The 27,515-nt window shown below is 42.7% G+C and overlaps 3 protein-coding genes across 6 annotated transcripts in view; 1 reads left to right on the plus strand and 2 right to left on the minus strand.

The window, feature by feature from the left end:
- iqch (IQ motif containing H) overlaps nucleotides 1-3,183 on the minus strand; it is a 95,739-nt gene extending 92,556 nt beyond the window's left edge. For all 4 annotated transcript variants that reach the window (XM_008120425.3, XM_062963088.1, XM_016997317.2 and 1 more), the window contains exon 1: nucleotides 3,106-3,183. In XM_008120425.3, coding sequence (XP_008118632.2) covers nucleotides 3,106-3,138 — 33 coding nt within the window. In that variant the 5' untranslated portion in view covers nucleotides 3,139-3,183. The remainder of the gene's footprint in view (nucleotides 1-3,105) is intronic.
- A 50-nt stretch (nucleotides 3,184-3,233) lies between these two features.
- Nucleotides 3,234-20,010, plus strand: aagab (alpha and gamma adaptin binding protein). Its single transcript, XM_016997321.2, has 10 exons — nucleotides 3,234-3,518; nucleotides 11,540-11,730; nucleotides 12,633-12,729; nucleotides 13,063-13,152; nucleotides 14,869-14,952; nucleotides 15,198-15,280; nucleotides 15,842-15,938; nucleotides 17,001-17,105; nucleotides 17,394-17,443; nucleotides 18,589-20,010. The coding sequence occupies exons 1-10, from the start codon at nucleotides 3,377-3,379 to the stop codon at nucleotides 18,664-18,666; spliced, it is 1,017 nt and encodes a 338-aa protein (XP_016852810.1). The 5' UTR covers nucleotides 3,234-3,376; the 3' UTR covers nucleotides 18,667-20,010.
- Nucleotides 20,011-20,882: 872 nt separating this feature from the next.
- Nucleotides 20,883-27,515, minus strand: part of smad3 (SMAD family member 3) — a 50,129-nt gene continuing 43,496 nt past the window's right edge. Inside the window, exon 9 of the mRNA XM_062963090.1 lies at nucleotides 20,883-26,861. Coding sequence (XP_062819160.1) covers nucleotides 26,738-26,861 — 124 coding nt within the window. The 3' untranslated portion in view covers nucleotides 20,883-26,737. The remainder of the gene's footprint in view (nucleotides 26,862-27,515) is intronic.

Consider the following 27,515-nt stretch of genomic DNA (forward strand, 5'->3'; position numbering starts at 1 on the left):
CGGTCCTGCCTCCATTGGTGGGGATGAGAGAGACGGCCTTCTCGGTGGTGGGCCCCTGCTCTGGAACCGGCAACCTTCAGGTCATCAACCCAACCTTCAAGTCATCAGTCCTGGCACAAGGGTTTAACCCATTGCGCCTTTGATAACGTTTAAGATAGCAGCCAGACTACTATCTTTAACCAGGGAAGGCTAAATTGATTGCCACATGACTATTGCCACATTTTATTGACCTTATTGCTCTTGCAAATTTCATATGTATGGTTTGAAATATGTTATTGGTCTTTAATGTATTCCTTGTTTTATGCTGGACTTGGTCCCCATGTAAGCTGCCCCGAGTCCCTTCTGGGAGATGATGGTGGGTTATAAGAATAAAGTTGTTGTTGTTGTTGTTGTTGTTCTGGCCAGATCATTCAGCTCTGCTTGCCACCAGTTCACAATTCCAGACGTGTATCTGATGACAGGGATGGCCCAGGTGTTGATAGCCTTGATTGTATTTCCACCATTTAATTTGCTCTTCAAAGTTTTTCTGACTCTTTCTGACCACATTTTTCACATGCCCATGCTTTATATTGTCTGCCTGTAGGATGCCCAGATATTTATAGGCTTCAGGCTGATTGCATTTTATGGTTTGTCCATTTGGCATCTCTATGCCCTTGCTGTGAGTAATTTTCCCTTTCTTTAATGCCACTGTGGCACATTTGTCTTGGCCGAACTCCATACTGATGTCAGTGCTGAAGATTCTGACTGTGTTAGTCAGTGACTGGATTTCAGTTTCTGATTTTCAATAAAGCTTCAGATCATCCATGTACAGCAAGTGGGACATTTCAGTGAATTTATTGTTATTATTGTTGAATATTTTCCTTGTGTGTCTTTGAGGTGAAGTGCATTTTAATTTATTATTATTATAATACTTGCTGTATCCGGCCACGCATTGCTGTGGCATCGTCCTAAGTGGGTTTTTGTTTGTGGAGGCAAGCAAGAATATTGTAATTAGTCACCTTGATTAGCAGTGAATGCACTTGTAGCTTCAAAGTGTGGTTGTTTCCTCCCTGGGGGAATCCTTTGTTGGGAGGTGTTAGCTGGCTCTGGTTGTTTCCTGTCTGAAATACTCTTATTTTCAGACTGTTGTTCTTTACTTACAATCCAGATTGTAGTGTTTTTTAATGCTGGCTGCCAGGGTTCCTAGGAACCTAATAATAATAATAATAATAATAATAATGATGTCTCTAAGGGGGAATCCTTTGTTGGGAGGTGTTAGTTGGCTCTGGTTGTTTCTCATCTGGAATATGTTCAGCCACGTGTTGGTGTGGCATAGTCTGTTGTTATGGAAAATAATGTAATGGGAAGCAGACTGTGTTTGAAGCTGCAAGGCTGTTCAGTGCTATTCAAGGGGGGCAACGGAGGACCCCTGTAGGTAGGAAGGAGCCATGTAAGTGTGGTTTATGTATCTGTGAAATAATGTCCAGGGTGGGAGAAAGAACTCTTGTCTGCCTGAGGCAAGTGTGAATGTTGCAATTGTTCAGCTTAATTAGCATGTAATAGCCTTGTAGTTTCAAAGCCTGGCTGTTTCCTCCCTGGAGGTATCCTTTGTTAGGAGGTGTTAGCTGGTTCTGGTTGTTTCCTGTCTGGTATTCCCGTTTTCAGAGTGTTGTTCTTCATTTACTTTCCTGGTTGTAGAGTTCCATAATACTGGGAGCCTGGTTTTGTTCATTTTCATGGTTCACTGCAACCCAATAATCATAGTTGAAGCCCTGCCCACCTGGCTAACATCAAGTTTCCCAGGATGCCACTGCGCATGTGCAGTTCGTAATTTTTGGTTTTGGGCGGTTTTCTGTAATTTGGACCTGATTTTATAGGGTTTTTTGATAGAAAGACATGGATTGGATGACTATGTGTTTTGTGGCCAAATTTGGTGCTATTTGGTCCAGTGGTTTTGTTGTTTACTCCATGGGAATTACACACATCACATTTTTTATACAGTAGAGTCTCACTTATCCAAGACTCGCCTATCCAACGTTCTGGATTATCCAACGCATTTTTGTAGTCAAATGTTTTCAATACATCATGATATTTTGGTGCTAAATTCTTAAATACAGTAATTACTACATAGCATTACCGTGTATTGAACTACTTTTTCTGTCAAATTTGTTGTATAACATAATGTTTTGGTGCTTATTTTGTAAAATCATAACCCAATTTGATGTTTAATAGGCTTTTCCTTAATCTCTCCTTATTATCCAACATATTCGCTTATCCAACGTTCTGCCGGCCCATTTACGTTGGATAAGCAAGACTCTACTGTATATGTAGATGGAGAAATTACATCTAGTAATAATAATTTCTATTATTATTATTATGGCTTGTAAATTGTGTTAACGCCGGAAAAATATACAATCTATAGATCCATATACAGTGGAGTCTCACTTATCCAACACTCACTTATCCAACGTTCTGGATTATCCAACATATTTTTGTAGTCAATGTTTTCAATATATCGTGATATTTTGGTACTAAATTCGTAAATACAGTAATTACTACTTAGCATTACTGCGTACTGAACTACTTTTTCTGTTCAATTTGTTGTATAACATGATGTTTTGGTGCTTAATTTGTAAAATCATAACCTAATTTGATTTTTAATAGGCTTTTCCTTAATCTCTCCTTATTATGCAACATATTTGCTTATCCAACGTTCTGCCGGCCCGTTTACGTTGGATAAGTGAGACTCTACTGTATATATAAATATAATATAAATAAAGTTTTTATGATTATTATTATTAAGGGTGGGATATAAATGTAAATAAATATTTATTTATATTTATATTTATGTAAATAAATAAATAAATAAATGATAACTTTTGAAAGTCGACTAGAAATCCCAATGGGCAAAAATCTAGGCAGGCATGGTTTGGTCAGCTTTTCAGTCCAGGCCAAGGCCGCAAAGGCTCACGGGAGTGTGGTGAGGAAGAAGAGAAGGCGAGAAAAGGCCGCCATGGCCGCAAGGCATGAGGGAAAGTTTCCTCTCCGAGGGAAGAAGGAGAAGAAGGAGAAGAAGAAGACGGCCGTGAAGGGAAGGAAGGAAGGGCGGACGGGCGCCCGACGCACCTGGACCAGGACGCGGCCTATCTCGCCCGCCATGGCGCCTCAGAGGCCGAGGCCACGCCCCCGGAGTGACGTCACCGCCGCCTTGGCAACGCGGCTCACAAAACGGGCGGAACCATTCCGGCCATGAAATAGGGGAGGGGTGAATGTTTCTCAGAGGAAACAACGTTACGCGAGTTCATTCTTTCGGCTCCATTCATTGTATTCTAAGATGGGAAGCGCAGAATAGTCAGTGCACTGGTTTGCTTTTTCTTTCTTTTCTTTCTTTCTAGGAATGGTACATCCCAAGCTAACGGAAAGGGCGGGGCCTACCCCGGAAGCGGGAAGTGCGAGGCTGTGGGAAGGAGCCATGGCGGTCCCTTGCGCCTTGGTCGCCGGCTGCGAGGCCGGGTTCCCCGGGGAGGAGCTGGTCAAACGTGAGTCGGGCGTCTTTTCTGCCTCACCACGCAAACAACATTCAGAGCCCGGGAAAGCGGCGCCGGGCCGCCTTCCTTCTGCATCAGGCCTGGGCCAAGCCGGGCCCTCCCTCCCTCCCTCCCTCCCTCAGGGGTTTTGGACTCCAACTCCCACCATTCCTCACAGGCTCAGGCCCTTTCTTTCCCCCCTCAGCCGCTTAAAGTGGCGTCAGACTGCCTTCTAGAGCAGGGGTCCTCAAACTTGTTAAGTGGCTGGCCGAAATAAAAGTCCCCCAGACTGTTGGGGGGCCGGACTAGGATGATATAGTAAAAAACGAGGATTGTTTTTGTGTGCCTTCAAGTCGTTTCAGATTTAAATCAACCCTTAGTCTAAAGTTTAGCACAGAGGCCAGGTAAGTGACCTTGGAGGGCCTTAGTTTGGGGACCCTTGATCTAGACCAGGGGTCCCCAAACTTTTTAAGCAGAGGGCCAGTCCACAATCCTTCAGACTATTGAAGGGCCAAATTATCAGTTGAAAAAAAAATACAAACAAATTCCAATGCACACTGCACATGTCTTATTTGTAGTGCAAAAACAACAAGAACAATGAAAGAGTAATACAATATTTTAAAATAAAAACAATTTTAACCAACATACATTTATCAGGATTTCAGTGGAAAGTGTGAGCCAATTCTGGCCAATGAGATAGTCAAGTTCATTAGGATTGTTGTTGTTGTTGCGTGCCTTCAAGTCATTTCAGACTTTGGGCGAGCCTAAGTCTAAAATTTATTTATTTACTATATTTATTTATTACATTTGTATCATACCCTTCTCACCCCAAAGGGAACTCAGAGTGGCTTACAAATTATATATACAATATATTATATTATTAGCATAGCACACTATTAGCATTATATATTACTATATTAAACTATACCACTATACTGTAATATTATTAGTAATATTATTAGTAATATATAATATATAATTAATATTATTATATGGTATTATTATTAGTGTTATATTGTATTACATTATAATATTATTATACAATATATTTTATTATAAAACTGAGGGCGGGGGCCAGGTAAATGACCTTGGAGGGCCGCATGTGGCCCCCGGGCCTTAGTTTGGGGACCCCTGATCTAGACGATCTCATAAGACCATAGGTAAGGAAAAGGCCATCTGGATGGTTTCATAGGACCATAGGTAAGGAAAGTGATCTCCAAAAGTCATCTAGATGGTCTCATAAGACTATAGGTAAGGAAAGGGACCCTCAAAGGCCTTCTAAATGATCTCATCAGGCCATCAGAAGACCATAGATAAGGAAAAGGACCCTCAAAGGCCATCTAGACGGTCTCATAAGGCCATAGCTAAGCAAAGAGACCTCCAAACACCATCTAGATGGTCTTATAAGACCATAGGTAAGGAAAAGGACCCTCAAAGGCCATCTAGACAGTCTCATAAGGCCATAGCTAAGCAAAGAGACCTCCAAACACCATCTAGATGGTCTTATAAGACCATAGGTAAGGAAAAGGACCCTCAAAGGCCATCTAGATGGTTTCATAAGGCAATAGGTAAGGAAAGGGGTCCCCAAAGGCTATCTAGACAATGTCATAAAACCATAGGCAAGGAAAGGGACCTCCCAAAGCCATCTAAATGGTCTCATATGACCGTAGCTAAGCAAAGAGCCCTTCAAAGTCCATCTATACAATCTCATAAGACCATAGGTAAGCAAAGAGACCTCCAAAGACCAGGTAGAGTTAGGTCAACCCTAAGTCTAAAGTTTAGGGCAGGGGCTAGGTCAGTGATCTTGGAGGGCCGCATCCGGCCCATGGGCCTTAGTTTGGGGACCCCTGGTCTAGACCAATGGTTATTATAATGATGATAATAATATAATGTAATACAATATTATACTAATAATAATGCAATATAATAATGTTAATTTTATATTATATATTAAATGTAATATTACTAATAATATTATCATATAATGCTATAGTACAATATAGTAATTTAATGCTTATATTGTGCTCTGCTAATAATATATTGTATGTACATTTGGGTTGTTGTATGTCTTTCGGGCTGTGTGGCCATGTTCCAGAAGCATTCTCTCCTGACGTTTCGCCCACATCTATGGCAGGCCACACAGCCCGAAAGACATACAACAACCCTGTGATCCCGGCCATGAAAGCCTTCGACAACATATGTACATTTGATTTGTAAGCCGCTCCGAGTCCCCTTTGGGGTGAGAAGAGTGGGATATAAATGTAGCAAATAAATAAATAAATAATGGTTCTCAACCTCTTGAGTCCCCAGGTGCTGTTTGAACACTGGCAGCATGTGAATCCAATGAAAACATTACCTAAAATACCCTAGAAACCAAAAGAGAAGGGAAATCCTTTGCTACGGGAGGCAGATGGTTGCAATTCCCTTTTTGTACAAAGAGGGTATCAAAATGGTTAGTGGGTTGTTTATCCAAAGTTTTCACCATGCATTGCAATCAAAGTATCCTTCCTCCTTTGATTTTTCCACATTGTGTCGAGCTACAACCAAGGAACTGAAGTGGCAATTTGTTTTTGTGTATTTCTTGTGCCATGTTAAAAATACTGTATATTTTTCCATTGTCAGGGTGTTTAGTCTACATCACATTGTAACAATGTTACCTGAATCCATTTCTGTTCCAGGTTGTATTGTAACAAAACATCATTTTTTCTGCAAGGTACTGTACAAGCCCTGTACACACACTTTGTACTTGGCATCACTTCTCAGATTAATAAAATATCTGGGCTTTGATGCCATGCATTGCTTTTTTAACCCTTGCTTGCTTATGTTACATACTATAGTGAAATACAGTAAATGAATATTTGAATCCTGAAATGTAACAAATTTGTTGTCCCCCACCTCAAGCCATCAGGAGAGGCGGGTAATAAATAAAATATATTATTATTGTTGTTGTTGTTTGCTGTAGAAACAATGTGTTTCGGAAATGTTTTAAAGTGTCACGTCCTAACAAGTAGAATGTGACAGTGGAATTTCTTCAAAATGTTCAATTTCTTTAGGCTGACTTTGTGTTTTGGGAGTCAGCACTGATAGTTGGCTGTGCTGTCTGGAGTCTTATGTGATTGTTCATGTTAGGGACCAAATCAATATAAGTTGGATCTTCACTGCCCTTTATTCTAGGATCTGATCCCAGATTACCTGCTTTGAATTGGATTATCTAAGTCTCCATAGCAATATAATCTGGGATAAGCACCTAATCTAGGATCAGATCTTGTTACGGTACTTGGCACTGTACAAGGGACCATAGTCTCAGAAGGCATGGAGATGGATGGACAAATTGATTGGGCTCATAGAGGAGAAATATTTGTTTGACTTCAAGAGAGGTTTAGACTGGATCTACACTGTCCTATATACCAAGATCTGATCCCAGATGATTTACTATTAACTGGATTATATGAGTCTACACTGCCAGGTAATCTGGAATAAGATCCGGGGATATAGGACAGTATAGATCCAGCCTTAGGATTTATGGATTAATATGGTCCAACAGTATTGGAGGGGATTCATTAATTGTGGGACCTATGAGTTGGTTGTATGTTATTAAATGTAGAAATATGATTACATCCTATTTTTTAAAGGAAGCAGACTGGTTAGAACTTTAAAAAACCACCAGACAGAGAGAGAGTGAGTTTGTTAGCTAGCTTTATTTTAGTATGTATCTTTGTCTGTGTATTGGTTTTATTGGTTTTATTTTTTGCGTTTATGCTCTTTGTGTTGTCATTTGTAGTAGGCTTTAGTTGTACTAAAGCAGTGGTTCTCAACCTGTGGGTCCCCAGATATTTTGGCCTTCAACTCCCAGAAATCCTAACAGCTAATAAACTGTTTCTGGGAGTTGTAGGCCAAAACACTTGGGGACCACTGATTGAAAGCCACTGTACGAAAGTATTACAGTAGTTAGAAAATAGATCAGTGGGCTTTTTTTAAAATAATGTGCTCATTTTACTTTACTTGCATTATGGTATTTTTTGTTTGTATAAAAATATTTTAAAAGAGGCAAGGAGATGATCTTGGAAGATGTTTTGGATGGAAGGGCTCCAGTCAGTTCCCAGAAGAAGTGACGTACAATTGTAGTCAGGGGATCCTTGTTGGGAGCCACAGAAACTTGCTTGTGTGGATCTGATAGAGACATCTAATTAGGAATGGCTGGAATCTTTTACAGACGGCTTTCAAACCTCCAAAGCTCTTACAAATCCAAGGATGGATTTCTGAAGCTCAGTCCACCAGGTGGCTCTCCAGACACACAGAGTCTTTCTGTTCCCGTATCCAGCCAAGCAGAAGAAAATAAATGGCACCACTTTAAAAAGCCATTGAAAACACTGAAGCTGCTTGTTTACAGTCTGAAATCAACTGAAGATTGTGTTGGGAACACTTGTATGAGTTTGGCCAAGGGAAATTGAGGTTTTTAAAAAATTGATACTATTGTGATGGGATCGGTTTGTAGAATATGTGTTTAATATTTTTGCAAATTAGTTTGGGTGCCTTTTGCGTATGGAAAACGATAACATTCATTGAAATAAATAGGTGCCTGATTCTACACTCATGGAATGGGTTGGTAGAAATGGAGTGTGTGTTAAAAATTAAAGTACATTAATTGCATTGTCATAGATCAAAGTCAAATATCGACAAGACCATGCATATGCCTTAAGGCCACCAGTCATCATGCATTCCTTGGAGTTTTCTTGGGCAAAGCAGGTTCAAAAGTGGCTTTGCCATGTTCCTTTCTCTGAAATAGATCCTACCGTACCTGAGATTGTTCACGGTCTCCCATCCAAGTATTAACCAGTACTTGGCACCCCAAATCAGGTGTGAGTTGGCGTCTTTAGGATAGTCAGGCTGCTGCAGAATGAGGATAATACTATTTTTTTCCTAATTTGTCTTCTTTTGGAATTGAGGCAGGGACTAAGAGCAGATTAAAATGCAATGTGTAGCATCACTTAAAATGCAGAAACTGGTTAAAACACTCATAACATCAGTTTGAAAAAACATATAAGACCAGTACATATTAAAAGAACCCTTCTTTTAATATGTACTGGTCTTATATATACATACTTGAAAATGCATAAGTTTGAAATCATCTGAATAGGCTGGTCAGAAGAAACTGGTCTAAGTAGTGGATAAAGAGGTCACAACCAACTCTTTGTATATTGCCCAGAAACTAATTGGGAGCCAATGGGTGATTTTTCAAAATACAGTATAGGTATAATGTGATCACTCCTAGATGGACCAATAACCAATCTATCCTGTCTCAAACAATTGAAATTTCCAAATTTTATACAGAGTTGCAGAAATCCAGCCTTGAGGTTACCAGTCCTTGTATGGTAGGCACAGGATACTGCAGAGAGTTCCTGTAATAAGTGCAATGTCCATCTTAATTGTTACAGTTTGAATGTTTTACGCTATTTGGATTTGTGTCTTCATTAGAATTATTTATTTTTTTAAAGTGTTGTGTGAAACACTGTTCTAGCTGTAGTTGGGCAAAGAGAAACACCCAAAGTGCGTACTTTCCCACGTTCTGGGTTGAGCCTTGGCCTTCAGAATGGTTTCTCCAGCCTTATAGAATCATGGAGTTTGAAGAGACCTTTGCTTTATATTTCTCTTGCAAATTAAAGGCCTGGGGCAGGCCTTGTTTGTAGGAGGAGTGTAGGACGGAGCCTAAGAGCCGGCCTAGCTTCTGTGAAAACACAAACCACCGAGGCTGGGCTTCTGAGGCCAAGTCTTGTGGCTACTGAGTGCGTCAGCTGGATTCTCTTCTTCTTTTTCAAAGCGCTTTAGCTGTGATGTGGAACTGCAGGGTCCGTCCACTGTTTGGGAGGATCAAAACCTTTAAAGTAAGCACTCCTCTGTTTCCAAACCCACACGCTTTTGCTGTTTCAGCAGGTGTCTGGGAAGATTCTTTGCAGGACCAAAAAGCAAGTAGAGGCCTGAAATCTTGCCCCGAAATGGCTAGGTTCTCCACGGCTAGATATAGAAAGGTGTCATTAGAGTTGGGAGGGCGGCATCATATTTGCAGGAGAGTGTTTTGTGGTTTTGAGGGAGGTGTCCAAATGCGTTTCTCCGAAGACATGTGGGTGGCCGCAGAGTTGTTCAGTGCAAAGTGGATGGCCGATGGGTCATTCCTCCCTGTGGGCAGATGGTAGGCTGAGGCTAACCATTCGCTTTATGGGAGGGCCACAGTTCCCTTCCCAACCCACAACGTGGGCCTGCTGTGAAGCCCTACAGTTGCAGCCACTCTTCATGCAATGCATAAGAAATCAGGACAACCGTCTCCAAGAAATTAGACCTGAAGCATTCCATCCAATGAAATTTTCTGAATCAGCTCCAAATAAACTCAGGATCAGGCCTAAAAACCAAGACACCAAGAAAATGTGGGGGTTTTTTGTTGTTGTTGGTCTGTATTATTTGCTTCCAGTCTGCTAGCGTTTTTAATAATAATAATCATCATCATCATCATCTTTATATCCTGCTTTTCTCCCTCACGGGACCCAAAGCAGGTTACAGCATATTAAAATCATGTAAACAACAATCCAAACAATCAATAAAATATAAAACATTATAAAATAAGCAGTTTAAAACAACAATAATTTACAATAATTGAAGAAAAAACCCCAACATCTACAAACCCTGCAATCACTGTCTGATAGTTGTTGTCCCTTATCACCTGACTTCCTTTAAACATTCATGTCATCACACTTCTATGTTTGGCAACACTCTACTAATTCATGAATCCCCTCATCAATAAATATTCCCATCGTGGTTGTGGAAAAGTGATGAACAGCTCCCAGTTTTTTTGGAAGTTAGTCAAAGACTTCTCTTTAATCGGTGTGCTCTAATTCACAGACCTTCATCAGCCGTTCCTCTTAAATGGTTCCTTCTATTTCTGAGCATATACAGTTCTTTAAGAAAAAATGGGTTCCCAAGGGCTTGAACTAACAAGTACCCACTAATGGAGTAATAACACTGTATTAGATGTCATTAAACATTGTATTATGTACAATAAATAAATATAAATGTCAGATAAATGGTTACAAAACACAATCAAACTGTTGCATTCACAAGGGAGTAAACTTTCTTTTTTATTTTATTGATTCTTCGTAAAAGATGTGTAGACCACTGGTCCACAGCCGGTTTCGACTACCTATAGTCTTCGTTTGGTGGTAGGATTCTTGTAATTTAGTTCAAAAAATTCAAGAATGTAATCAGTGAACTGTAAAGTCTTTCATAGATATCATAGAACAAAGCATTCTGTTTCCAATCAATGATACTCTGCATTTAGATTTTATTCTTTCTTATGAAGAATCAAGAAAATAAACAAGAAAGTTTACTCCATTGTGAATACAACTACCATTCATCATACTGTGAATGCAACATTTTGATGGTGATTTATAACTATTTATCTGACATTTATATTTATTAATTGTACATAATAAAATGTTTAACGACATCTAATACACAGTTGTTATTCCATTAGTGGGTACTTGTTAGTTCATATACAGTTCTTGCCTCTGCTACTTTTAGTACTTAAAAGTCTTGCCGCCCTATATGCGTCACAAGGCTGAGCTATGAATGCGAGTCGGGGCGTTTAAGTTAATTACAAATGCAGCAGCAGAGATAGTGTCAAGTTCAACACGTTGAAAGCAGAAGAAGCAAGTAGATGGAGGATTCAAATGTATTGTGTACTATACTTTTGAATCCACAGATTGGTTTTTTATGTGTATGTTATAGTGTGGGGGCCCTAGAACAGTTGAAGTTTTCCCCATGTTGTGGGAGTTTTGTGATTTTGAGTTTCAAAATAAGATTGTGGAGATCAATCTTCTGCAGTATCTTGAGCTCCTTGGAAGAAAGATCAACCCAAGTGTTTGAGAATAGCCCCTTCCTACGCACTTCTCCCCAAACGTATCCTCCTCTTCCATTTCCAAAGAGAAAACTGGCTCCAAACTCACTCTTGTCAGTTTGTGAAGTCCCCTGTGTTCCTCTTGAAGGTATCATCGGGAAGGAAGAGCTTCCAGAGAACGTTTCCACAGACATCGGAGCCCGGTTGTATCCGTGGACGATAGACAACAAATACTACTCGGCCCCCATCCACTTCTGCGTCGTAGAAAATAGGTTCCTTGTGACGGCGGAAATTGCTGAGGCCGTGCAGGCTTTCTTGGCTTATTTTGACAGCACCACGGTGAGTCCTGCTCTGGTTGTCACCGTTAGCCATGGCATCTGGAACTCTGCTGCTGGAAACTGCGTTGGCTAATAACGTTGAGTGGCTTCCGCAAAAACAAGATTTGTGTGCCAAGGTGTCATTGAGGTTGCTTATCCAAATTACATAGGTAAATAAGGATTTTATTTCAGCAAGAGGGCACTCCAGTTCATGTTTTTTATCCCCACTTCTTGAGAAAAAAAAAAACCAGCTGATGGAATGACAACTCTTGTGCCCGTTCCACAATTCCTTTAATGTTCTCTTCCTCTTTTCGAAGTGACGCTCGCTCGGAGGCCCTCTTCTTTTTCTTTATGACACCTTTTCTTCCGCAAAGCCTTTCTGTTATTCTCTGGTCTCAAGCCAAATATCCTTCCCAGTTTTGGGAAGACGCTCGCAGGGAAATTCAAGCTGAACAGCCTTGCTTCCATTAGCGGAGCATAGTCAGTGGGAATGTCTGTTATGCGCTATGCATAATACTCCCAGAAATCAATTTACTGGAAACTTCTTCAGCAGTTTTCAAGATGCTGCTGCCCGTTTTGCACGAAATTGCATGGCTTCTGTCCAGTCGAGATAACTTTGTTTTGTACGCCGATGTGTAGGGACCACATTAGAATTTTCTTTCCTGTTTTGCAGCAACATTGCAGAGGCTTATCTAACTCTTAGTTTCCAATTGAATGTTTGAAACAGCTGTGTTGGTTAATGCTGAGATACAAAATACCCATTTTTTTGGTCTAGATATTTTTCTCTCCTCCTTATGTTTCTTTTTCTTTCCTCTTTCTCCTCCTGTTTCTCATATTTTTTCCTCTTCCTTCTGTTTTTCTTCTTCTTACATTTTCACTTTGAAGCAATGTTTGTGGTTCCAGCAACTTGTGTTTGATTTACAGATATCTGGACTGGATAGCATCTCTTCGTGGCTTCCTCTCGTAGAAGAGTGGCTTCCTGAAGTGATGATTTTGGTCTGTGACAGAGTCTCTGAGAATGGTATGGCAACAGTGTCCGGCTTCTGGCTTGTGGGCCACTTAGATATAGAGAAGCGTAAGAATTGGGGCCACTCAGAGTTAGGCACTATGTTGCACTCCCTGTATTTGCATGGGATATGTGCCTGAACTAACTGTGGACAAGAGTGAACAATTCCAGGAATCTAATACATGTTGTAGGCATGCTGACCCAGTGCTGGGACGATTTCTCTCATGGTGGAGTTTCCTGCTTTGCCAGGTCCCAGTGAAGCAAATTGCACTTGTACACAGAAGAAAAAAATGACGTCCTTCCTTCCTTCCTGGAAAAGCACAATTTCTCCCTTTATTTTTGTTTTAGGTGTAAGTCGGCAAAAGGCCCAAGAGTGGTGCATCCGGCACGGCTTTGAGTTGGTGGAACTTAATCCAGAAGAGCTGCCTGACGAAGATGGTAGGTTCTTCCAACTCCTTGAAAATAAAATTATAGAATTGGAAGAGACTCCACGGGGCCATCCAGTCCCACTGATCCCACCCCTTTCTTTCTGCCGGACAGGAAAAGCACAAACAAAACACTCCTGACAGATGGCCATCCAATCTCTGTTGGAAAGAGGGAGTGCCACTGTTGAATAGAATGCTAGATATTGCCTGCATAGAAATCATAGAGCTGAAAGACACCACAAGGGTCATCTAGTCCAGCCCCTATCCCTGTAGATATATCACCAGAAGGTAGCCCGAGCTCTAGGTTGCCTGCCATTGCCGTAGGAGGCCATCTCAATATTTCTGGGCTTTAATTCTAAACCAAAACAGGGCAACCAATTCGTCACTGGATAGAGCAGTTTGATGGGCGGGGAGAGGGAAGTGCAAGGTGACTCATCAGTTTGACAATGAAACTGTGCCCGACGGAAATGTTTCCAGCCTTTTGATGGTATCCTCCATTTCTGTAGTTTGTTTTGAGTCAGCCCAGAAGGAGGTCCACCCCAGACAATATGAATGGCTTTGTTTACTTGCCGGCTCCTTTCTAAAAGGTGATCAAATGGAAGGCAGCTAAGGCTCTTGAGCCCCTCCTGCCTGGCTTCCGCTTTGAGAGCTGCCCCAGAAAAGACAAGCAAGAGCGGATGGAAAACACAAGAGTTGCAGAGGGTTGGATGGGATGGCCCATGAGGTCTCTTCCAACTCTACTATTCTGTGATTCTATGATTCTATAAACAGGGGCAAAACAGGACTTACTGTATATACTCAAGTATAAGCCTAGTTTTTCAGCCCTCTTTTTAAGACTGAAAAAGCCCCCTCGGCGTATACTCGGGTGAGGGTCCTGGTTGGCTTATATTTGGGTCAGCTTATATTCAAGAATATATGGTATATTTATTATTTTTATCTATTATTATTGGTATTATTACATTTATTATTTTTTCTATTATTGTTGCTATTATTACATTTATTTTACATTATTATTACATTTATTATTTCACTCTGATATTATTATTATTATTATTGCATTTATTATTTTACTCTGTTATTATTAAAAGGATACATAAGTACAGTTACATCAAAGAAGATGAAAATAATTATTTGAAACAGTACACCCCCCTCTGGAATGGAAATATCAGCAAAACAGAAAAAAGTGGAAATGGTAGCCATTTGGTTGGCTGATTTTTGGCGCTCATGGGCCCTGGCTGGCAGGGCCTGCAGCCAAGTGCCAAGTGCTCGACGCTCGTAGGCTGGCAGGCAGGCCCTGGTGCTTTGCCTCCCATGGACCGAAAATATTCATTTTTTTCGGACCTTGGACAGCAAAGCTCATTTGGATAGGCACCCGTTTTTGGAAGTGGCGGACGGAAACGGGTCCATACAAATGGGACAAACAGAAACTGATAGCGATTCCATATAAATGCACAAGACCAATTATTTGTTCTGTATCGTGCTTTTTCTCTAACAAAAAGAGACTCAAAGCAGCTTTCATTAAAACCTATTCAATGCAATTTAAAATCTGAAATATACAAATATACATTAAAATGGAATTAAACATTAACAGTATTAAAAATAAACAGTAAAAACTGATTAAAATGCATGCATTTGTTTACATTGGAGTGGGAAAAAGATCATGGAGTCCGAGAGCTGGAAAAGACTAGTTTTTGACACTTTCCATTTCTGCCCCTCCCCATTCCTTCAGATGACTTCCCAGAATCGACAGGAGTGAAACGAATCATTCAAGCCTTAAATGCCAACGTCTGGTCCAACGTGGAGATGAAAAGCGGTACGTTGTTTTCAGTCTGCTTTTAAAAAGTGGACCTCTTTCCTTGACAAGCGAGCAATGGCAGGCATACTTGGCCAAGTCCCATTGGACTGAATGGATTCCATGTCAAGGCGTGCCACTCGGATCGCCTCCTTTCAAGTTCAGACTAAAAACCAGAGCGGACTGCTGCTCTGTTGACATGGAGGTCCCCATGGATTCCCAACCTCTGTGGCTTTGTCGTCATTCTAACCCTTTTTTCTTTTCAGATCTCAACCAGGGCTTTGGCTTTCTTCCTGCCTTAGCAGGTGCAAACCGCAGGCTTCGCTCGGAAGGAAATGAATCTCCAGAAGTAAACAGTAATTTTTTATTCCTTTACCCCCTTATTTATTGTTGTTTGCTGGTTCCCTTACAGTCCTGCTACTGTTGTGACTGGCAGATTGTTTCTAAAGAGGGAGGGAGACTCATTGTGTATGGTGGCATGCGTAGGTTTCACAAAACAGCCACAACACAGAATACAGTGGACGATGGTAACACAGTCCAACAAAAAGAAAAGTCTTGGTTTTAAGGCCTGTTCTTGGGGCTCTTTGGGGCTTTAATTCAGAAAACCACATTGGATAGACCATGTTTGTTAGATAATTTCCAAAAAAGAAAATAAATTCAAAATTTTAAAGCAGCCACAACAGTAGTAACAGCAGTTCAGCAGATCAGAAGCATCTAGTGCCAGCAGTAGAGCCATTGAGCTTCAGCAATTACAGGAGCAGAATCAAGCTTTAAAAGTTCAAACGGCTCGATTCAAAGAACTACATTTCTAGATAGGATGGACGTCCAGTTAATTATATTGATTTAATTTAGGACATGGGGACTGAATTATTCAAGTGCGCCTAACTCAGTTTCTCTCGTTCTGCACTAGCCCCATCCCTTGCCGGCCGAGAGTGTGGACTCCGCTGTTGACAGAGGAGAAGATGCCGCGGAGACGGAAGGCGAGCAGAGAGGCCTCGTTGCTGCCGGTGAGCGGGGCCTTTCCTTGGCGTGGGCCGGGAAGGGAACCCCCTTTACCTTCCATAGGCTTTCTGTGGGAAAGGCCGTGGGGAACCCAGTCCCTCCCTCCGTTTCTTTCTCGGGGTCCCCATGGGATGCCAAGTTTGGATCAGTTTTTGGGAAAATAGCTGCACCCACTCTCTAGGCACATATCTTTTTGGAAGTAAATTTATTTATTTACAGTATTTATATTCCGCCCTTCTTTCTTGGGGCGGATCACATTAGGGCAAACATTCAATGCCCATAAACACATCAAACAGAGACCGAGACAGACAGACGCAGAGGCAATTTAACCTTCTCCTGAGGGGATGTTCAATTCTGGCCACAGGGGGGAGCAGCTGCTTCATCATCCATTCTGATGGCACTTCCTCATTCCAAGTCGTAAATTAGTTAAACTTGCCTCCCCAAGTCGTAAATTAGTTAAAATTGACGGGTGCTCACCCCACCACGGGCTGGCCTTGAACTCATGACCTCATGGTCAGAGTGATTTATTGCAGCTTGTCAACAGCCTGCACCACAGCCCAGCCCCTTTTGGCAATCATAACCTCATTGAAATGGTAAACATGATGTCGTATCCATTTGGCAAATGTGAATCTCCATGAACATGTGGAGACCACCTTTTGAAAACCACTAGTCAAGAAAAGCATGACCTTGTAAGAAGTCAACCCTTTGAACGATATTCATAAGCATTTAGTTCCCATGTCCAAGATTAAATAAATACACCTCTCACTCACTGTTCCCTTCTCTATAATTAACCAAGCGTCCCATCAAATGGCTTCTTCCCAAGAGCCCGAGACAGGCCAAATAAGTTTGGGAACCACTGGTCTGGGCTATCGAATGCTGATGAGAGGTCTAGAAGCACCAACCGGGAGACACATCCCTTGAGAGAGATCATCCACAAAGGGGACCATAACAGCCTCAGCTTCATATCCGAAGCCGGTTTGAAATGAGTCAAGGAAGTGTGTGTCCTCCAAGGCTGCCTGGGGTTGGAGACAAACCCTAAACCCGTGTCACTTCCCTGCTTCTTGTAGACCCCGTGCTGGACATGGATATCCAAGAGCTCGCCAACCTCACTGCAGGAGAAGGAGACCTGGAGAACTTTGAGCGCCTCTTCTCCAAGCTGAAGGAGATGAAAGGTACTTCCTTGCACTATAGTTTGGATTTATTCAGCCTCTCTGCAAGTGAGGACACCCGAGGTAGGACTTCCCCCACCTTGACCTTTGCTGTTGATGCATAAAAAATTAAAAGTGTTGTGGGAAAGAATTAGGAGTATCATTCCGATTCCTGAGTCCTCGTTTTGTGTTTTGTCTTGTTGTGTGTCTTTCCCTTGGCTTAACCCTCTTTCCAGCCCAACTTGGAACCATTCTGCCTTTGTTCAACTTTTGGCAAACCGTGATGGCAACTTTTGCTTTTTGTCATTGCAGAGAAAGCAGCGACATTGCCTCATGAACAGAGAAAGCTGCACGCCGAAAAGGTGAGGGTTCCAGGTCATTTGGGCATCATCCTAAATTATTATATAATAATAACTAGCTTTGCCCAGCCACGCGTTGCTGTGGCTTATGGGAATCCTTTGTTGGCCAAGTGGAATAGCAGTGAATAGCCTTGCAGTCTCAAAGCCTGGCCGTTTTCTGGAATAGCTGGAGCTTTTTGTTGTATGAACGTAGAGGCATGGACGAGGGGTTGTGCTGCCAAGTTTAGTGTTTCTGGGATGTGTATTTTTGTTGTTTTGTCCTAGGCCGAAATTTCATTACTCTTTTATATATATATAGATGTTCCTATATGGGTTTTAGAGGCAGGGAGGGAATATTAAGGAGGTTGTCCATCGTGCGGACTGGGGATAATGGGAATTGCAACCCAACAGCATTGGTGGCTCTGAGTTTGGAGAAAGGTTAAAGGACATTTTGAAGTTGGCTAGCGTTGCATCTCAATCCAAACCCCACCCTCCTCCTAATGAGGAGGAATAGAGATGTATCCCTGAGTCCCCTCGGAAAGATAGGTGCAGGATATAAATAAAGTTTTATATTCCAGTATTTGGAGGAGGGACACTTAGAATAACAAGGAGGCCTGGCTTTGCCACATGTGCCCTGTGAGGAGCGGCTTAAAGAGGAGCCGGGACTGTTTATCCTGCAGAAGAGAAGGTTGGGAAGAGACATGAGAGCCATGTTGAAATATTTGAAAGGATGCCATAAGGAAGAGGGAGGAGGCTTGTGTTCTGCTGCCCTGGAGACTGGGACTCAATGGGGCCATGGGTTCAAATGACAGGAAAAGAGGTTCCACCTGAACATTTGGAAGAACCTCCCAACTGTACGAAGATCTGTTCAGCAGAGGAACTCTCTGCCTCAGAGTACAGTGGGAGCTCCTTCCTTGGAGGCTTTGAAACAGAGGCAGGAGGGCCATCTGCCAGGGGTACTTTGATGGTGTTTTTCCAGAATGAAGGCAGGATGGGGTTCTGCTAGATGGCCCTTGTGGTCCCTTCTGACTCTACAATTGTATATCTAAAAATCTAATATAGAAAATGTGTGGGGAACAGTTGCCAGAATGTATGCTGAACCTGCTGCTGCTGCTGCTGTGAAGATTTCCTTGGAGTTTGAGTGTTTCTTGTTGACCCTTCCCTCGCAGGTGGCGAAAGCCTTCTGGATGGCTATTGGAGGAGACAGAGACGAGATCGAGGGCCTGTCTTCGGACGAGGACAACTAGGGCACGAGGGATGCCTGGGCTGAGGAATGGCTCTGGGTTGTTCTGCTGCAAACACCACCAGGTTGTTGGCTGCAGTCGCCGTTTTTTCCCCTTTGACAAAAGGCATCGTTTTTTGAGACTTGAAAGAAGGCTGCTCTTTCAGCATGTGGTTGCTGCTGCTCTGGAAATGTGATGGCTGTCGGCTTGCTGAGTGCGTTTGTGAGGAGACCCGTTCTGGCCGTCCTTGGGAAGCCAACCAGGGCCCAGCCCCAATGAAAAGGCCTGCCTAGAAACCCTCTCTGTTTTACTTTCTACTTTGTGAGCCGCTCATTTGTCTTCATTTCAAAATCCTGGGAGGGATGGAGCGGATGGGAACTCTCAGCAGTAACTTTGGGGTGGAATAGAGAAGATGGGGTTGCCCACAAGTGTACTTTGCACAAGAAAAACAGTATATTGATGCTCATCTTTTGTGTTGTCAAAGGCTTTCATGGCCGGGATCACAGGGTTGTTGTATGTTTTCTGGGCTGTCTGGCCATGTTCCAGAAGCATTCTCTCCTGACGTTTCGCCCACAACTATGGCAGGCATCCCCAGAGGTTGTGAGGTATCTGGAGAAACTCAGCAAGAAAGGTTTATATATATCTGTGGAAAGTCCAGGGTGAGGGAAGAACTCTTGTCAGTTGGAGGCCAGCGTGAATGTTGTAGTTAATCACCTCAATTAGCATTGAATAGCTTCATCCACTGGCTACTTTCTGCCTGTGGACTTTCCACAGATATATATAAACCTTCCTTGCTTAGTTTCTCCATACCTCACAACCTCTGAGGATGCCTGCCATAGATGTGGGCAAAACGTCAGGAGATAATGCTTCTAGAACATGGCCATACAGCCTAGAGAACATACAACAACCCTCTAATCTTTTGTTTTGTATACTAACCAGCCTAGTGTGGTTGTTGCAGACAAGAAGAAAAAAATACATGCTTTTCAAGTGTCCCTGTTTGCCACCTCTGTCGGTAGCTAGGAAGGAAATGATAGCGATAACAAATGGAAGGGGAAAAGCATTACTCCTGAGTTGTTTATAAACCCAGATTATTTATCCCTGTGAGGCTGGACTTTGGGGTACCAAACTCTCTCTAAGTTGGTCACAGTTGTGCTTTATTGGGGGACCGGATGCCGTGAAACTGCAAGTTGAAAGCCGTTCTACCCTTCTTGGGATCTTTCTTCTCAAAAGTGTTCTGCGCAAGGAAGAAACGGACACGGGATTGGGCTGTCTTGACCGTTTGGAATGAATGAATGTAATGCGTAATGTCCACAACTTTAATCAGGCCTGCACAACTTGGCAATAGTAAATCACAAAAGGCTAACTCGCTTTGGGTGTTGGATAAGTTTTGAGCGCCTCACTCAGGGTTTGCAAGAGTGTCTCTTCTCTCGGAGGGACATACAAGCGGAATAGTCTTGATCTCCTCGTCTCCCCTCATCCTGGTGCCAGGTTGCAGTCCTTTTCTGGTCCAAGACTTTTCGCTTTTTGGGTTGCTGTGAGATTTCCGGACTGTATGGCCATGTTACAGAAGCATTCTTTCCTGACATTTAATCATATTGCTGAAAGTTTATTTTTAATTAATACAAATCATTGATATGATTGCTTGCCCTCCCTCCCCTCCCAAAATCTGCACACATATGTATACATAAGACACATTTCCCAATGAGACCAGTACTTCCAGCATCCTGACTGGATCTAGGCAGCAAAGTTTGGTAACTGGGTTGCTGTGAGTTTTCCAGACGGTCTGGCCATGTTCCAGAAGCATTCTCTCCTGACATTTCACCCACATCTATGGCAGGCATCCTCAGAGGTTGTGAGTTAAAGAGCACATTCTAAAGATAATTTCTGCATTTGTTTTATTAAAACATTCCCATCCAAACCCAAGTAACGAAGGTGGAGGCATTACTTTTCATTCAGCCCTCGGTTATTTCGTTCCATAAGAGATGTGCAAGATTCCTGCACCATTCCCATTGATGACACGGGCGTCTGGAAGAGAGGTTTGCTGTGGATTGTGGTTGAGCCACTTAACCGAAGGGACTTGTTGTACCTTTTCTTTCTTTTCAGTGACCCATAAATGAGTCCAATAAAGCCTGCTTAACATGCAGCTTCCTGTCGACCTGCCCCTTTGAAACCTGGGAAGAAGTCGTGAAAAGTTCATGCGAGCGACAAACAAAACCAAACGCACGCTTTCCCACAAGGAATGGATGATATAGGCTTTTAATAAAAACAAGCTTAGCAGGGCCAAAGACCCACAGAGGACAAGCAAAGGTTCATTAATGCACAAATCTCAGGTATAAAAGAAGGAAACAAATATGGTGGAGAAAGAGAGAGAGAAAATCCAGAAATCCATGAGCCCAAATATTAACCTAAGAACAACATAGGACAGCCTTGAACGCTGCATGAAATGAATGACTGATTGCAGAGAAATGGACTTGGAAGGCCATCGTAAGAGAAGGCAGAGACTACGACTGCAACCCAGCTTTTCAGAATCTCTTTCAAGGGTCTCTGCTCAAACCTCTGAAATAAGAAATGCTTCACAGCAGCACCAACAGCAAATGTGATGGGAACCATTGAAGCTCCAATATTGCAGGGACAGGATGCACAATCTGCCCAAAAGGACATCTGATGTACATGGATGACTTGAAGCTGTATGGGAAAACTGAAACTGAAATCAAGTCTCTAACTAACACTGTCCGAATTTTTAGCACTGATATCGGCATGGAGTCCTTTTTTTGTTTGGCTTTGCAGGAATTGAAGTGAATGGTCCCCTTTGCATCTCCCTTGGGTTTGTGGTTCAGTGCTGTCAAATCCAGCTTCATCCGTAGTGTATGTTTTCAATATGAAATCTTCAAATCTCACAGAAAACATACTTTTGAAGACAAAATCTCGAATATTTCCTCTTAAAAATGAAAGACCTTGTTTCACCTATGCAGATGTAATATAAACGGGGCTACTTCATTTCTCTCTGCCTTAGAAATAATCTTAGTAGTTGGATGTAGTGGAAAATCTCTTTGAGTTGAGCCATTCATGTCCTTCCTCCTTGCCAACCCAACCTCTCCTGAGAGAGAGTGAAATCACTTTAAAGTCATCCAAATAAACCACTATATATTTTATGAATTTAACATGGTTTTTAACATACTACAGCATTATATTAACAGCTGCATGTCACGATCCTTTTTGCAATGGACTGTGGCATGACATTCTGCAATACTTGCCGAGTTGAACCCTATTTGTGTCTTAATAATTTGCACTAAAATGTGCGACACAAGGCCAGAAAGTTATTTTTGTTCTTTACAATACAGTAGAGTCTCACTTATCCAACACTCGCTTATCCAAAGTTCTGGATTATCCAACGCATTTTTGTAGTCAATGTTTTCAATACATCATGATATTTTGGTGCTAAATTCGTAAATACAGTAATTACAACATAACATTACTGCGTATTGAACTACTTTTTCTGTAAAATTTGTTGTGTAACATGATGTTTTGGTGCTTAATTAGTAAAGTCATAACTTAATTTGATGTTTAATAGGCTTTTCCTTAATCTCTCCTTATTATCCAACATATTCGCTTATCCAACGTTCCGCCGGCCCGTTTACGTTGGATAAGTGAGACTCTGCTGTAGTTGGGTGTAGTGGAAAATCTCTTTGAGTTGAGCCATTCACGTCCTTCCTCCTTGCCAACCCAACCTCTCCTGAGAGAGAGTGAAATCACTTTAAAGTCATCCAAATAAACCACTATATATTTCATGAATTTAACGTGGTTTTTAACATACTACAGCATTTTATTAACAGCTGCATGTCATGACCCTTTTTGAAGTGGACTGTGGCATGACATTCTGCAATACTTGCTGAATTGAACCCTTTTTGTGTCTTAATATTTGCACCAAAATGTGCGACGCAAGGCCAGAAAGTTATTTTTGTTCTTTACAATATGTTCTGTCTACTTGATCTTTATGAAACGAACTGCATTTATAAAGAGTTTCGACCAGGCCACGTTTCCACCTTCTCACTGCTGCCCCATTTGAGTCTCTTACTGGCCTCAACAGGTTTTTCCCATTCCTTTTGCAAGTTATTGCTACCGATTAAGCTCAAAAGCACAGGTTTTAAACTCTGCAAATAATAATAGTAGTAGTAGTAGTATTAAAAATAACAATAATAGCAAAGATTATGCATTCTGCAACTTTCTTCAATATGTTAACGAAAACAACACATAGATTAAGTTTTGCCACCGGCCACATTTAAGAGAGAGAGACGTGGTTGGTCAAGGCCACCCGGGTACGTCCGCCAGCAGCCGTATAAGAGGAGGCACGTGTGCCTCGAGAGTCCGGTGGCCCAGCTAAAAGGAGATTCCAGGACAGACAACGCATACAATCCCATTGGTGCTACATAAGAAAAGTTCTGTACAAGTTTGAAAGCTGCGTTGTTTGTTGTCTCGCAGACAGAATGGGCCACGTCACACATGAACGTAGTATCGGGCAGCGTTTCCCATGAGCCAGTGGCTCATTCCAAGAACATACTCGAAGTGGAAAGGACACCTACTTGATTCCATGTTGCTTGCTCAAATGCTTCTCGTTTTAAGAGTTAGAACGTGACACATGAAAGCGGCCAGACCGCCAACCAGCAAGGCTCAAGCGCTTGTGCCAGTCCCGCAAGGCAAGAGCGGTGTTTTTACAGAAGGGAGACTCAACTCTTTAGGAACAAACAAAACCTGGGGCCACAAACAGCCTGCAAAGTATTCATTTCTATTAGAGGAAATAACCGTGCATTTGCATTGATACAAACAAAAAGAGCAGGTTCGGCAAAGAGGGGAAAAGTCAGGGCAGTGCCTTGAGATTATGGTGTGGGCAGCACTAAACAAGGCAGGCCTTGTATTTATTTGATCCAACGATCTCTTGTGGACGATGATGCTTTTCAACCTTTAAAAGTGGCCCGCTCTTTGTGCATCTTCCCTCTGCTCTCAGGCAAGGCACAACGTATAGGTGTAGCCAAGAGGAATGTCTTAAGGGCACTTAAGTCATGTTTTTTCTGTGTCTGGAAAGATTTGCTAAACAACAAGTATCGGATGCTTTAGGCTATACTTCAGAGCACTGCTTCTTAAACTGTGGGTCCCCTTCGCTCCCGAAAAAATTACAACAGTCAAAGGCTTCCAAACGTTGCCTCCTGACTGTTTTGGGCATTTGCTTGAATCTGTTGTGCTGAAGAGGCTTTGGCTGTACTTTTAAGAAAGGGAAATCGGCCTGTTAGGCAAGCCTTGAAGATGCTGATTTATCTTCACTCCATGTCTGGTTTTTACATCTATTTTATAAACCTATATAATGCTCCTCCTTGCCTCTGCGAAAGAGGCTTCAGCTGGGCTCCATAAAAAGGAAAAGCAGCCTGTTTCGCAAGCCTTCCATAAGCATCAAAAAGAAATATTCCTCCTCGCCTCCTTGCTTCCTATTTAGCAAGCCTTGCAAATGCTGATTATCAGTAAACGTTCGGGATTTTTATCTTTGTTATATGTGCCTATACGCCGGAGGTCGTGTAAAAGTTTCTTGAGCCTTAAAGAGTAAGAAGCCCTGATTTAGAGGAAGGAGCCGGCCAAACCACTTCCTTGTTACAGAATTGCGATGTTGCGTATTGACCCACATTAGCTCACACTGCATAGCCACCCACGTAAATACATAACGAACAATTCCGTATCATGGCACCACATGTATGGACTTGCTTGAACAGAATGCAGCCGTTATAGATATTGGCCAAAAGTGCGTAAGAAGACTTAGAACAAAACTTGACGAAGGTCAACAGCACACGAAGGCTGGTTGCATCTAACTTGGAATACGGTCAATGCAGACCTATGGCTTATGCGCAGTGAACAGAAACCTTCTTGTTTAGGTTTTTCAAAACGATGTTTCTTTCTGGCTGATTTTCTGCAGATAAAGAGGAGTCTATGTAATCCATCCTACTGGCAACAAATAGGACACTTAAGACATAATACATACATATCAATGAGGATCACCCTGCCCGGTTATGCCTAGTTGTGGCTACCAAATACAACCATATAAGTGACATAGTTTCATTGATCGGAAAGGCCCACAACGTTTCATGGCCCTGTCGTGTCGGGTAAAGAGAAGGCCAAGAAATGGAATTCCTTCATTCAGAAGTTGCATTTCCATTATGAAATAAACGGCTCATCCCGAATTATCCAGTAGGAAAGATGTGGGAATTGTGAGAGTCCTAAGATGATGGTGAACTGCAACTCCCAGCAGCTCTGGTAGGCATGCTGGGAGTTGTAGTTCCTAAACCGTTGTGAGAGGGGCATGTGATTTGATTCTAAACATCAAGCCAAACTATTTTGTCACAGACTCAAATGGAAACGCAAAGGACAGAGTGTTCTTGGCACAACCCCTTGAAAAAAAGAGAAAAATAATCTCCTCCTCCTTGAATGAGCAAAAATATTTATCTGAGGGGGAAAAAAACCTTTCTCTACAAACGCACCTGTATAATTTCCCAAGGCTTGTAAAAAGCAAATGGCCACCCGAGCAAACTCGTTGATGTCCATGGGAGTTTCCATCCCACAGAGGTGATGGTTCTTTAGCAATTCAGACGAGAGCGTGGGGACCTTTTTATTTTTCTCAGTGTCTATAGAGACATCCCTTTGAGCATTCATCCATATGATCCCAATTTTAACTATTTTGGCAGCTGGTAGTTTCGAAGTTGGTGGAGCTGTGGACCTGAAATGTAAAGGAACTCTATGCGGTCCAAAATAGGTTCAGCTTTTTGAAAAGCACTTTTAAAATGAATGTTTGGAATCCACCCCCACCCATTACTCCTAGTAGCAAATATAAGAGGGTCGAAGATGTAGCCTTACGTTCTGTGGCTGAATTTTTGGCCGTCCCCGGAGTCCTCTTGCAGCGGCCACAAGGTGTCCCAAGTGGTTTTCTCCTTGAAACCATCTTCGGCACGAAGCCTTTTAGGACTTCAAAATATTTTTAAAGTCTGGACGTAAAGAGCCAGCGACACTCCCAGGTGTCCTGCCAAACAGACTGGTTGAACCGAAATAGCGGAAAAAGACGAAGGGCAGGGCGGGACGGAGGAGTCTGTGCTCTTGAAAACTGAAGAAACAGGAGACTGGAGCCGCCTCCAGACCCCCAAACCCCGGCCGGACGCTCTCCTTTCCGGACTCAGGCAAGACAACCACGGCAACAGGAGTGCTTGGCTCCTCTCTTTGTGGAACGTGGTCTCAGAACGAAACCTGGGCCCTCCAAGGCCATCTTGGCATGTGAGGCAGATGATCCAGGAGTGGATGAGAGCCATGCAAGGAGGACCACAAGGGCCAGGAAAGGCCACCAAGGCCTCTGGAGGAAGCAACAAGGTCTTCCTTTCCTGATGTTAATGTGGGATTTGTGTATTGGTAGTGTTTGAATGAAATGTGTGTCTTGCCTGTCGTTCTGCGTTCCACTGATTCCATCCAACTACTGCAAAATACTCTGACACCCGAACCATTTCCAGATGAAAAAAAATGCCCCGATGTGGGCATGAGGTGCCACACTGAAGCCACTGCCATGACAACTTAACTCAAAGCTTTGTCCGACTGGATCTCTTCCAGTCGGGTTTTAATCCCAAGAGCTTCCCTGCCCAAGGTCTAGCAGGGACGGTCCCAGAAAAAGTGCAGGCGGTCAATGCTCATGATGGGAATGTTGACAAGCGGTGACGGATCCTTCCTGCCAAGCAGTTCCAGGAGGATGTCCTCCATCCAAGGGGTCAAGTGGAGAAGACCCTAAACACAGTCTCGCAACAGAGCCCCAAAAAACGGTGCAGCGACAAAACCCAAAGCCTCTCCTCCAACGCATCCAGAGTTTGGTGAAGTGCCTGGACCTCATGCCGGATGCCTCCGACTGGGTTCATGTCCGACTGAAAGAAACGCGCAGTCGCCACGCAGGGCCGCAACCCAAACATTCTCTTTTTCACGGTCACCAGTTATTCAGACAGACGAGTGGGGGGGAAACGATCTCAGGAAAGGGACGGATGTTGTTTGTTCCAAGCCAGAGATGTCCGAGTCTTGGCCTCCGTGCCTAAGAGACGCTGGAGCAGCGGATGCTGGGGGAGCCCATCTGCGTGAGGACCTTGTCCAGCCACTGCAGCGGCCCGTTCAGGTGGAGCTCGATCCAGCACGGGGTGCTCGTGACCGTCTGCCGCCTGGAAGGGAAGGAGCGAGAGGAAGATAAAATGCAATGCAAAGAGACAGAATGGGGACGATGCCGGGCTCGACAGCAGGACGTGTGGAAAAGACCTTGGAGTCCTCGTGGGGAACAAGTTAAACACGAGCCAACAATGTGATGCGGCAGCTAAAAAAGCCAATGGGATTCTGGCCTGCATCAATAGGGGAATAGCGTCTAGATCCAGGGAATAATAATAATAATAATGATGATAATAATAATAATTTTATTCTTATACACCGCCCCATCTCCCCGAAGGGACTCGGGGCGGCTTATATGGGGCCAAGCCCGAACAGAACAATATAAAAACAAAACAATAAAACCAATCAATCAGACAATAAAAGCAAGTCATAAAAAACCACATACAAGATAAAGTGTTAAAATCATGGATTGGGTTCAAAGAATCTAGGCCAAAGTGCTAAAAGTGCAAATATATCATGTCATCAGGGGAGGGTGGTTACTCAGCTATGATGGCTATAAAGTGCCATTATAATACTGGGGCAGGCACACACTGTTAATAGACAACAGGTCGATACAGAGATCAGTCACCAAAAGCCTCTCGGAAGAGCCAAGTCTTCAGGCTCGTCTGAAAGGAGAGGAGGGAAGTCCTGCTCCCCTCTATTCTATTCTGCCT

The sequence above is a fragment of the Anolis carolinensis genome, unplaced genomic scaffold (genome assembly GCF_035594765.1).
Source record: "Anolis carolinensis isolate JA03-04 unplaced genomic scaffold, rAnoCar3.1.pri scaffold_11, whole genome shotgun sequence".
Lineage (NCBI taxonomy): Eukaryota > Metazoa > Chordata > Lepidosauria > Squamata > Dactyloidae > Anolis > Anolis carolinensis.